The 13,400-nt window shown below is 46.7% G+C and overlaps 1 protein-coding gene across 1 annotated transcript in view; it reads left to right on the top strand.

The window, feature by feature from the left end:
- Sdk1 (sidekick cell adhesion molecule 1) overlaps positions 1-13,400 on the top strand; it is a 429,935-nt gene that overhangs the window by 206,755 nt on the left and 209,780 nt on the right. The window contains 2 exon segments of the mRNA XM_032887198.1: positions 7,357-7,504; positions 8,510-8,650. Of these exon segments, the coding sequence (XP_032743089.1) occupies positions 7,357-7,504; positions 8,510-8,650 (289 nt within the window).

Here is a 13,400-nt window from a genome sequence, read left to right as displayed (position 1 = left end):
AACTGCTACTGGGGGGCAAGGGGGCTACAAAGTAGGGTGCCCGTGAGATGGACCGGGCTCATTTTGATCAGTTTTACAGTTTAATTTCTCTACCAGATCTTCTACCTTCTAGAAGGGATGGATGGATAAATAAATGAGTGAATACATAAATAAATCTACTTGAGACTGGAGCAGTGAGAGGACCAGACACAGAGGAGAAGGACAGGGCTTTTCATCAAGTCAAGCCAGGCAACAGACCCTGTGGCTTAGCTTATGGGCACTTAAAAGCTGTTCATGCTCTGGGGGAAAAGAAAAACAAAACTATAGCCCACTGATACAGGAGCAGCAATGTCTTAGGGCAGATTTGTGTCGTTGTAGCAAAATACCTGAGGCTGGGTAATGTGTGAAGAGGGGAGCTTGTGTTGCTGTAGCAGAATGCCTGAGGCTGGGTGCTGTGGTAAAAATAAAAAAAAGAGTGGGGCAGGTTCCTGTGTGTCACTGCTCCACCATTGGCCCCTGGTACTCTCGGACCCAGGCGGTTGCTCCCTGGCGTTAGTTCTGGCACCGTAGGGCCATATAGAACTAACATTATTTTATCTCAGTAGCGGCTGGTTCCAGTGTGGCACCACACCACGTTAGCCTAGCTATCTTCTAGCCCCAGTGGTCTCTCCACTCCCTTTGCTAGCTGCCCTGGCCAACCCTGACCAACTGGGAACTCTCTGGTCCCAGCTACCCAGTAAAATCATGGCTCAACAAAATGTAACCCAACCATCAGATTTACATGTTAAATTCTCAATCCATAACACATTACCTCACCTGGAGGTAGAAATGTTCAATTTCTTCTTTGAATCCACCAAAGGGGAACTATTAGGAGCAGACATGCCTCAACAAAAGATAAATAACATTAGTTGTCAGATTTTGTGGATTTCTAACGTTTTTGAAAACCATCTAACTATGTAAGTTATCTGAACTGTTGTCTGTTAATTATCTTAATAAATTACCTTGAAAGCACTGTAACAATAAACTTAGAACCATGAATTTGCTATCTGGCCCTTAACTCACATATTTAATTATCTCAGATTAGATTTTTAATAGCAGTAAAGAACTGGGTATAAGCCTGCGTAGGACTATTTCTAATTTCCTCAGAAAAACAACCTTAGAATAACCACCTTTAGCCCCACCCCCAAAGTCCAGGGAATTGGGGCAATGACTCTTCAATGGCTTCTTCAGGCTGTACATGGGTGTTGAGATATCTGGAGGGATGGTGGGATGGTGGGATGGGGAGGATGAGGAAGCTGGCCACACCGACTATTGTTGTATCTCTGATGTCTGTCTTCTGTCTTGGACTGGATCCTGAGGATCAGGAGGTCAAGCAGGTCTGACGGTGAGACTCACCAAAGCTGTACATTCTGCCATATATAAATCTCAAACAAAAAACATTAGCATCCTCACAATGCCTGTATGGATTGCATCAGTCTGTGTAAGATGTGTAGATTGGTTAGGATGAAATTTTGTTCATTTTTTTGTTTGTTTTATTCTCTTGGATCTACTTCTTCGGGTGGTCTCCCTTTATCAAATCTAATCCATTTGACTCTGGAAGGTTTCTAGAACCTAATCATCTTTTTTAAAAACACAAAGACGAAACCTTTCTCCCAAAATATGGTGTTCTTTCATCTGTAACCAGAAAAGCTTGTATCTTATACTCTCTCCCAGAGAAATAATATAACAAGACTCAAAATCACACCCATTATGAAAACTAAAACAATTAAAAAAAAAAAAAGAAGTAGGCTAAACAATAGTGTATGTGCCTGTTTAGGCTTTTCTAATCTGTAATATCAGGAAATTAACCCAAAATTCCTGAGGAGCCCACATTAAGAGAACATGAGCTTCCTGTTGTGGTAAATATCAGAATAACCACAAGCCCTCGCTAGCCAGCATCGTCAAGTCATGTGGCCTTAGTGGGGTAGTTCATAAAACGGTTTGATCACCTTTTTATTAATGCCAATACCAATAAGTAAGCAACTTGCCAAACTAAGATTTTAGCCCAAAATACATCTGTTAAGTCCTCTACCTGGAGCGTCAGACTACATCACCACTCTCTGCTTGGAGTCAGTGACTAATTTCCCTAAGTTCCGAGCCCCAGGTGAAAATCTCCACGTGATTCAGCTAAACTCTGCACTCTCTCCTTCTAACTATAAAAACAAATATAATCCCACTTCCGCTAATACCTGTCATTAAGAAGCAGGCAACTTGTCAAAGCAGGATTTTTAACCCAGAATTCCTGTGGAGCCCACCTTATTAAGAATGTGAGTATCCTGTAAGAGATATTAGAGTATCATATCTTTATACCGTCTATCTGTTAAAGCTCTCTACCTGGAGCCTCAGACTTGATTTATTAATAACTCTATAAGGTCTGTCTGTACTCACTCTGCCTAGTGTTACAGACTTTTATTTGTTTCTTCCTAGTTCTGAATCATGGCTGAAATCCCCATGTGATTCAGAAAAAAACTCTACTTTCCACATCAGGGGACCTAGAGTCTGTGAGCAGACTCCCCCTCTGTTCCATTGTTTAAGGTTCCTGAGCTTGGGCCATCGTGTGACTCAACACGGCGCAGCCCTTTTTCACTTAGAAAATAAAGCTTTCTCGGGCTGAAAAACTTCAAGTTTTAGTGGATACTTAACATGTTGGTTCACCATTTGTGGTAAAAATGAAAAAGCTTCAAAACCAGTTCCCAAGCGTATCCTGGCGGTCGCTAGTTCCGGCTCCAACGGGCCATTGGAACTAGTGCTTATTCATCTCAGATTAGTAGCTCTCCCCGCAGCTCTCTGCTCGCTGCTAACTCTCTGTTTCCAGTCACCCGGTAAAATAAAGACTCAACAAACCATAACCCAACAATCAGATTTACATGTTAAATTCTCAATCCACAATACATCCACACAGTAAACTTACAACCAATTGATAAGGATATAAATCACCCCACCTAGATAACACAAAATCCTGTACACATCCATCCCTTAAAAATAGCCATAACAACCTGTAATATGTGCAGAGAGGAATCTTAACATCTGCCACAGTGTTCTCTCCCCTCACTCCTCTTCCTCCAGCCTCCTCTCTCAAACTTTTCCCCCACCCATCCTTCCTTCTCATCCAATGACAGGCCTCGTTCTCTCCTGTACCTGCCTTCACCTGCATAATGATATCAACCTATACTTCACCCTTCCTGTCTAATTAAAAAAAAAAAAACTTTTCTCTCAAATATAAGGTGAGCACAACAGTTATCGTTTTGTAATTTAAAAGTATAAAATATACCTAAACAGAGCATTTAGTTATCTATTTTAGCTTAAGAAAGGCTTAAAATTTATGTTATATCCTGGCTAGCTTGTATACTATCTGATAACTATCTAATCAAATATGTATTCTCAAAGTTAAACAGCCTGAGTAGGCTATGAGACTATAATCAGTCTTCAGCCCCATCAGAAATCTGAGAATGACCAGTATATCTGTAAATATAGGAAGCCTAACATGGCTTCTAGAACTGGGACAGCTTATGGAGACAATTTTCTACTTGCACAGTCCCCAGTCAGAAACATGTGAGAGCAAGTTTTCAGCCTTCTGCCCTAGGATCATCTGACAGACTTTTGAAGCACAGAATTTCAAAGAGCTGATCACTCTGGCTTGGCAGAAATTATCAGTCAACTCATTCTGTAATGTGTCCTTTTCTGGACAGTATTTAGTCTGTAGGTGAAATAGGCAGTTTCTGCCCAGAGGCTGCCTAGCCACAAGTATTGTGTAAAGAGGGGAGGTTATGTCACACTCAGTAGAGGAGTAGAAAGGAAGGCGGGTACATATGATGCAGCCAAGGAGAGGTGCCAGGTGCACTTAGAAACCAGCTCCACAATGGCGATAACTTCTACAAGAAAGGCACTAAACCTTTTTTGTTTGATTGTCGTTTTGTCTTGTGTGTTTGTATGCTGAGGATTGAACCTGGCAAGCCCCCAGCCCCACTCTTCCCTCTTAAAGGTCCCTATGCCTCCCCAAAGCACTACATGTCAACAACATGCCCTGGCATCCTAACATCTCTCATTGCTGTGAGAAATACCCCAACAAAAGCAGTTCCAGGAGGAAAGGGTTTGTTCAAGTGTACAGTCCATCATGGCAGAGAAATCAAGGTGGTGGGGAACAGTCAATCCATGCTGCTTCTCAGCCTTTTCTCGCTTACACAAGTCAAGGATCCCAACTAGGGAGTGGTGCCGCCCACAGTGTGCAGGTCTTAGTACCTCAGTTAATATAATCTATATAATCCTGAAGTCATGCCCAGAGGCCTGTCTCACAGGTGATTCTAGATTCTATTCACTTGCCAATTAACACTGGCCATCACACCAGGGAATTCAACTTCAACATGAGGTTTGAGGGGGACGTACCAAATTGAAGGCCCAGCAGGCAACTTCCTGTCCTAAGCCTTCTCTGCCCTTTCTTGAACTTAGTCAACCAACCAGGAGCCTCATCCTTCCAATTTTGTCCCTCCCTGCAATGACAAGTCCCATTCAGGGTCTCTAAGCAGAGTAGCTGCTCACTTGCAGACATCTGGAGAGGAAGAAGGCTGGGATGAGTTGCCTGAGCGCTGTACCTCCATGGTTCCGAAGGGAAGTAGGTGGCACAGTGCGGGACCCGTTGTTTTCTGTTTGTTTGCTTGATATCCAGTTTCCCAGCAGATGTGAGGTGACATGTCCTTGTCATCTTGGTGATCTCTCAATTTTACATTAGTTCGAAGGAAACTGAGTACCTCTAAGTGAAGGGTTCATGGCAGTGTCTCTCTTCGGGTTCTTTCTATCCCACAACAGCTGTCTTTGGAATGAAACGAATTCTGTAAATGTTAACCTTGGCAGAGGGGAGCAATGCTCCTACCAGCCCGGCCCAGTTCCTCAGGGTCAGGGACACTTCACTGACCTTCTGTATTGTCAGAGACACTTGTGATGGACTCTAGTGAGAAACTCCAGCCTTTGTGGGCTGCATGATAGTGATAGAGGCTCAGAGGGGGTAGGCTTTTTCATTGCTAAGTAAAGGTTTGTGGGGGTCTCTCTGTCTCTGTCTCTGTCTCTGTCTCTGTCTCTCTCTCTCTGTGTGTGTGTGTGTGTGTGTGTGTGTGTGTGTGTGTGTGTGTGTAATACGTACATATAGGGACGCCCGTGCCCATACATGAGTAGGCAAAAGCATGACACCAGGCTTGTTTTCCTGCTGTCCACTTTATCACCTCAGGACAGAGTCTCTTACTGAGCTGAAGCTCACCGTCTTGGCCAGACTGGCCAGCAAGTTCTCAGGATCTGCCTGTCTGTGCCCCGAGTGCTGGGGTTTCACACACACACACACCACCATGCCTAGCTTTTTACATGGGTACTGAGGATTCAAACCCAAGTCCTCTTGCTTCCAGAGCAAACCCTCTTACCCACTCGGCCCAACACGGTGCTTTTAAATGAAGCATAAAGGAATCCTGTCGACAGCTAATTACCCAAATCACCAAAAATCAAAAGCCAGGAACATAACATGGCCCAGCTGGTGGTAGAAACTACATTCCCAGAAAGCTACGCTTGGAAGCAGCTTTGTCTACAATAATTTAGAACAAAAAGCCCATCTCTACAGCCCAACTGGCGCCATGTTGGAGGCAGCTTGACCTTTGTGTTAAGGAATCTCAGCTAACAGATTCTGACTTGGGGCTGGGCATCCCCTTTCATTGCCTTCGGGGAGCCTGGGTTCTATTTTGGAACAGTCGAAGGCCATTTCGCAGTGACCTGGAAGTAGCTGGAGTGGTGGGTACATTTCCCATGAACCCGTGATGTGTGCCATGACCTCCAAGCTGGCCATCAGCATTCTGCAGAAGCAGCTGTGATTTTTTATGAGTGCTGTTCATGTGTAGTTGATGTTTGTTGTCCACAGACAGAGCAGAACCCAGCTCACTGGGAACCATTCCCTCTCTCTCTCTCTCTCTCTCTCTCTCTCTCTCTCTCTCTCTCTCTCTCTCTCTCTCGCTGACCATTTTTAGTGTGGGCAAAAGGGGTTGGTTGCTAGTAACATTGTCTCAGAGGGACAAGAACAATGGTTTGGTTCCGGGGAGAGCCTGCCAGGCACTTATGTGTTCAGAGTAGGAACCCACAGCAGGTGCTCAAAGACACAGCCAGGTTACCCTTGGCTGGGCTGAGAGGCACATTTAAACTCCACGGAAAGCTGTACAATGGCGGCGCTCCTGCCAGAACATTCCGAAGCCTTCCTTGCAGGCAAGAGCCCGTCCTGCTGACGAAGGCACCCTTTCACACCTGCAGGAAAGCCGCTTCCAAAAGATGCACAGTCCTTGCTGTGAATCCTGCCTTCTCCCAGCCAGCTCAGCTCAGGGGTGTGGCAGAAACAGGCTGCCACAGTGCAGATGGGTTGCAAAATGCCTAGCCCATGTGTATTTATCATAGTAATTTCCTTATTAAAATGTTAATGAATAGAGTGCGTATTTATCACTCCCTGATGTGTGGAGCATCCATTTCCTGGAGACAAATCTTCGACCTGCCTGATGGTGAACCAAGAGACGACTTTTCCCACTTTATACCGAACCCAGGAATTCACTTTTTTTTCCCTTCCTTCTCTTGAAGTGCCATACGCAGGCTGAAGAAGAAGAAGAGGAAAAGTTCATTTTGGCTGAGGGGATGACTCAGTAAAGTGTTGGGGACCCAGACTCAATCCCCCGGAATCTGTCTAAAGCTGTGTGGTGTGATGGTGCAGACTTGTAACCCTGTGCTGCAGAGCCAGAGACCACAGGATCCCTGGAGCTTGTTGGTCAGCCCACCTAGCTGAGTGCATGAGTTCCACACTAGTGAGGGCTCCCATCTCAAATGCAGACTGACCCCCACGGTTGATCCCTGCCCTCCACATGCATAACTGTAGACATACGTAGACAGCATCCTCTGTATGCACAGAAACACATATACAGAGAAGGCAAGAAAGGAAGGAAAAGGGGGGAGGGAAGGAAGGAGGCACACATGCACACACACTTTCTTACTCAGGACCAACGGGTGTGTGTGTGTGTGTGTGTGTGTGTGTGTGTGTGTGTGTGTGTGTGTGTGTGCACGTGCATGTGTCTTTCTGCCCACTTGTTCTGGGATGGCCAAAGGAATAACAGGAGGTTCTGCCCCAGGTTTGGGGTGAGACTCCTGAACTTCCTGCCAGCACCCATATTGCTAGCCACACAGCAGAGAGCCTTGGTTTGCACATTCGTGAGGTGGGCTAGCTGCTGCCTCTCCTCGATCTGTCTGGGAAAACAGACAGAATCGTTCTTGTTCGCCCACTGTGGAGCTGCATGCGCTTGTGTGTCTGACTCACTCTCTGCGTTCTCATAGACTCTCCCTGGAAAGTGCATCTGTCAAACGTTGGCCCAGAGATGGCAGGCGTCACTGTGAGTGGCTTGACCCCAGCCCGGACCTATCAGTTCAGGGTGTGTGCTGTGAATCAAGTGGGCAAGGGTCAGTACAGCACAGAGACCAGCAGGTGAGTGAGCCTGACCTCCACCTAGAGTGAGGGTGGTGTGGATTCCGACAGTAGACATTGAGATGAACGGCCAGCCCTAGGGGTTCTGGCAGAAACCCGAGCAGGGTAAACCTTGGCACGTATTAAGCTGACTGTACTTCCCTTTTACCTGCTTGGAGGTAGCTGTCATAGATCTTTCCCATGGTGCTCTGTGCCATCACAGGTCACTCCTGACGGCACAGCCTTCTTTAGGGGAGGAGTGGGGAAGCAGGGTCTCATATAGTCGAGGCTAGCCTAGAATTCACTGTGGAGCTGAGGATGATCCTCTCTCTCTACCAAAACAGAGCGCTGAGATTACAGATGTGAGCATCACACCCAAATTATATAGTGCTGGGGGGCGGAACCCAGGGCTTCATGTCCGTCCTAGTGCCATTTCTGTTGCTGTGATCAAATACCCTGATACGAGTAATGTAGGGGAGGAAGGGCTTATTCCTGCTTACAGTTCCAGGTTCCTGTTAATCAAGGCAGAGTAGTCAGGACAAGAACTCAAGCAGTTGGTCATATCATACCCATGGTCAAGCGCAGAGGGAAGCTGACACATACATGCTTGCTTGCTTGTGCTCATTTAGTTTTCCCCAGGTCAGGATCTCTTTCCTAGGGAATGATACCGCCCACAGTGGGCTCGATCCTCCCCTGTCAATCAACTTAATTAAGACAATCCCCCACAGACATATCTACAGACCAACCTAACATAGGTAATTCCCCATTGAGACTGCCTTGCCAGGTGGTTCTAGGTTTGGCCAAGTTGACAGAACTAATCAGAATGGTAGATGAGTGACAAAAGCCATATGTCTGCCACTGCCTCCTGGCTGAGTTGCTGGCATGTTGACTGCCATACCTCATGCACACACAGCCTCAATGGGGTTAGCTGCATGCTTTGTGCTGGTTTTCTCCTCAGAGAGTCTCTGGGCTGGGGCATCTTGTTGCTGGCCCTTCCTTCTCTCTCTGATATATTTTCATCTTTAGGTTGATGTTACCTGAAGAACCACCAAGTGCTCCCCCCAAAAACATTGTGGCCAGTGGGAGAACCAACCAGTCCATCATGGTACAGTGGCAGCCACCACCCGAAACAGAGCACAATGGGGTGCTTCGGGGCTACATCCTCAGGCAAGTATCTAGGACAAGCCTCCAGGCTGTCCCATTAACTGTTAGAAGTCGGTCAGTACTTTGGGGGCTTAGGTCAAAGGACAGACTCATGGATGGACGCAGATTGCAGCAAAGCAGAGTTGAAAACTAACGGCTGTCTTTGTGGAGCCTCTGTGGGTATGGTCACCTTCAGAGGCAGCACAGACTAGCATCAGAAGTTGCACTGAACTGAAGAGTGAAGGGGGGCATTATGGGAAAGATAACAGATGTGCTTTTTCTGATGAATCCTTCCTCAGAGGATGTATATATTCATAAGCACCATCACTTAAAGAATACTAATTAATTTGATGTAGTTATTAACCATCAGTCACTATGCTAGCTTGTTACTCCATTTTGCCAGACCTTCTGGCATATCAAAGAAAAAAAAAATTGACTGTGTGTCTAAGGGTGTGGGTATGTGTACCTAAGTGCAATATCCAAGGAGGCCAGAAGAGGGTGCCCAATGCACTAGCCCAGTGGCTCTCAACCTTTTTTTTTTTAAAGATTTATTTATTTATTTTGTATATGAGTACACTGTAGCTGTCTTCAGACACACCAGAAGAGGGCATCAGATCTCATTACAGATGGTTGTGAGCCACCATGTGGTTGCTGGGAATTGAACTCAGGACCTCTGGAAGAGCAGTGGGTGCTCTTAACTACTGAGCCATCTCTCAGCCCGGCTCTCAACCTTCTTAATGCTGCAACCCCTCAATACAGTTCCTCATGTTATAGTGACCCCCCCCCCATCAACTATAAACTTATTTTTGTTGCTACTTCATGACTCTGATTTTGCAAAAGTTACAAAGAGGTTGCTGTTCTAGAACTTGAGTTGCAGGCAGTTGTGAGCTGGGAACTAACTAAACTCAGGTCCACGGCAAGAGCTGTAACCATGGAGCCGTCTTTCCATACCCCCAATGAAATGTATATATACACATCTGCATATAGGTGAGTTTACATATACATGCTCACAACTTGGCAATGTTTACGTGTTGGGAAGGAAAGCAATGTATTTTTGAAATATAGGGCACGCTGAGTGGACATGTGCCAGGCAGATGTCGCCAGTGGAGGGCAGGTTGCTGGCCCAGCCGTATCAGGGACTTTGGGATCTGAGTATTGAGAGCAAGTCTGAGAGAGAAGAGCCTCCTTTGCCTGACTGTTACCAATGTCATCACTCCAGAGCTTTCATTGGGACAAATTAAAATAAAAAAAGATGGATTCAAATTAAGGATAATCGTTACTCTCCTCTCATAGTGTGTACTGTTATTTGTTAATTTTATCTGCTTCACTGAGGCAGGAATGAGTCCATTATCCCCCTCTCCAAATGCCTCCCCTAGCTCACACTGGAACTGGGGTTCATGAGTGCTTGATTAGCAGAGGCCTTCACCGGATGAGTGGGCTCTCCCTAGGAAGCAAACTATAAGCGCGTTCGTGTTTGTGTCTCTGCATTTTTGTTTGAGAAAAGACTCCTGTAGCCTAGGCTAGCCTAGAACTTGTTACTGTAGCTGAAGGCACTCTTGAATACCTTATATTTCTGCCAGTCCCAAACACTGTCCTTACAGGTGGCATCCATCACAGTAAATGCCTCTAAACCAGCGGTTGGTTATCAGCCTGTGGGTCACAGCCCCTTTGAGGGTTGACGGACTTTCCCTCCAACTTCAGACATCCCTCATGGCCACAGTCCTCAACTAATGGAAATAATGAGCTCGCCCTCTCCACATCCACCGCCTTTCTCAGCAGCAGAAGGGAGTTTCCCCAGGCTGAGCCTGTCAAGTAGGCGCTGTGATGTTTGTCCCGTTGAACACGCTTGGGGCACAGAGCCTAACAGGAGTCACCTGGGACCCCCAGAAAACACAGATATTACATTATGATCCATAACAGCAGCAAAATTACAGTTAGGGAGTAGCAACAAAAATAACTTAATGGTTGGGGGGGGTCACCACAGCATGGGAAAGGTTGAGAAGTGTTGTTCTAATTTCATGGATATTTCTGAGAGAGATGTGAACTTTCTTAATATCTCTTATGAAAAAGTTACCCACCGAGGTCCCCCTCTTTCTTCCCTTTATTTATTATTTATAGGTTTATTACATTTCTTTCACTATTTAATGTATGGAGGTGCATCAGACAGCTTGTGGGAGTCGGTTCTGGTCTTCCACTGTGAAGGTCCCAGAGATCAAAGGTCGTCAGCCTTACAGCAAGGGCTTTCTTCCTGCTAGCATCCCTCTGGCCGTATAGTATGTATTTTTCTGTGTCAACATCTCAGGTAGCCCAGGTTGGCCCCCAACTAGCAACACAACCAAGGATGACCTACTCCTGATCTCTCGTTTCCACCTCCCAAGGGCTGGAATGACAGGAGTGTGTCACCACACCCAGCTTGAAAATGTTGGTCCTTTATCTCCATTTGCTTTGTCTGTAAAGGGCATGGGACTTTAGTCACCCACTGTTCAGTTAACCACGGAGTGAGAAGGACGCCTGGACTTCTAAGTACTGTAAGGGAACCTGAAATAAAAATGATTGCTGGAGAGAAGTCTCCTCTACCCAAAATCCCTTGCTCCAAGCAGGGCAGAGCTTTGGATCACAGCAGTTCCCGCTGTCCCTAAGGTTCCCTCCAGCCCACCATCTTCCCTTATCCAGACGCCAGCCTTGTCCAACGGGGCTTAAAGGACCAATAGAAAGTCAATGCCCACAGTTCCTCGTATCTCTACCCACAGCTGTCACCCTCCATTTACAAAAGGTCAGAGAGTCACAGCAGTGTTATCCTGCAGCAGTGTCCCTGGGCTCTGTCCCAGCTGGTGGCCGTTGCCAGTGGCCTGACCTTCCTGCCCATCTTCCTGCTGCCTCCCACTAACGGTTCATGGACGGACTTTCCCTCCAACTTCAGACATCCCTCATGGCCACAGCCATCAACTAATGAGAATAATGAGCTTGCCCTCTCCGCAGCCACCGCCTTTCTCAGCAGCAGAAGGAAGTTTCCCCAGGCTGAGCCTGTCAAGTAGGCGCTGTGATGTTTGTCCCGTTGAACACGCTTGGGGCACAGAGCCTAATAATAAAACCGTCTGATGTTATGAGGCCTCACGGTAGACTGCGCATCTCTCTATTTTGCGGGATTACTGTCCTTAAAGGATCCTTGGTGACAGTGCTATTGGAGTGGAGTAGGGAAAAGGGTATCTGTGCTGTTGACGGCTTAAATCCAAGAAAGCCCTCAAAAAAATGAGGGCACCACCCCAGGCCTTAAATATCAAAGCGTGTGGAAGTTAAAGACCCGTACCAAAATGCATTCGCCTGCAAACATTTCTGAGCAAGGCTCCAGCTTGCACATCGGTGTTTGCGAGCAAGAACCCTCCAGGGCACGGGCTCTGTGTCGGATCCAACACACAACGCACGGGAGCAAATGGAAAATAAATCACCTTGTGGCTCACACCGAAAGAAGTAGTTAGGATGCTCTCGCAGTGATAAAATATTTATAATAATAGGCACCGTGTTTCTCCGAGAGGCGCTCAGGGTTATGTCCTTAAAAAGAAAAAAAAATGTTCTCCCGTTTATTTCTAGATAAAAACTCATCGGTTCTGGCTCAGCCAGTCTCCAGGGTAACAGATCCTCCTAGAAAGGAGGGAGGGTGCTCTCACCTTGACCTCCTCAGACATCCAGTGTACATCGCCAGGGTACCTAGAGCCCAGGCCAGAGTGAACCTCTTTGCCTGTACTCTTTTCAAAAGATGAATCCTGGAGATCACTCACGGAGTGGCTAAGGAGACTGTGTAGCTAGGACAGGCTTTGTGTTCTGAACAAGGACCTCAGCTTGTGCCCTGCAATACTGATTTCATAACTTTTCCTTGGACACCGTGTAGGGCAGCTAAGGGCTCCCTGGAGCCAGCCCTTTCAAGAGTTGTTTTGCAATTTCTCCAAGAAGGCTGTAAAGAAACATCTACTTGGGCCCTGGGGAGGTGGCTCAGGGGGCGAGAAGGCTGTCTCTGCAAACATGAGGGGCTGAGTGTGAATCCCTAGCATCCACACAAAAAGCTGGGTATGGTATCACGTCAGTCACCCAGGGCTGGGCCTGGGGCTAGGGGCAAGACTGGGAGAGCTCTAAAGTTCATGTACCAGCCCACCCAGCCAAATGGATGAGCTGTGGGTTCAGTGAGAGACCCACACACAGGCATCCACATGCACATCTACACACACACACACACACACACACACAGCCCTTATACACAGTCACAATAATAACTAAACGTCTCCTCACCCTTATCTTAAAGGGGGCATATTTTCACAGTCCTACAGGGAAAGAATGGTGGACCATCCCTAAGATGCGATTTTCTTGAGAGAGTGGCAGCAAGGTGTCCTTACAGTAGAGATGCATATCCGCCGGGTTCTATAGGTTGCATGTCTTATAGGATGCATTGCAATGAGATTTGCAGAAAGACACGCAAGGCCTCGGTTTCAAGTCAACCATTTCCTCTTGTTACTGCAACCCTAGGCAGACTTTTGTGGACTGCTCAGACTAAGGAGATGAGGAGTAAGACATTGACACTTGGGGCTGCAAGAGTTTTGACTGCAGTCTTTTCCTGCTTTGCTTGGTTGGTTGGTTTTGAGGCAAAAGCTCATGTAGCCCAGGCTAGCCCCAAACTTATTACGTAGCTAAGGACGGCCTTGATCTTCTGATATTCTTGCCTCCACCTTCCAAGTGCTAGGACTACAAATTGGCACCACTTCATCCAGTGCTGGAGCAGAACAGG

This window comes from Rattus rattus, chromosome 16, assembly GCF_011064425.1.
Source record: "Rattus rattus isolate New Zealand chromosome 16, Rrattus_CSIRO_v1, whole genome shotgun sequence".
Classification (NCBI taxonomy): domain Eukaryota; kingdom Metazoa; phylum Chordata; class Mammalia; order Rodentia; family Muridae; genus Rattus; species Rattus rattus.
Note: the sequence above shows the minus strand (reverse complement) of the source record. Positions and strands in the feature narration are given on the sequence as shown.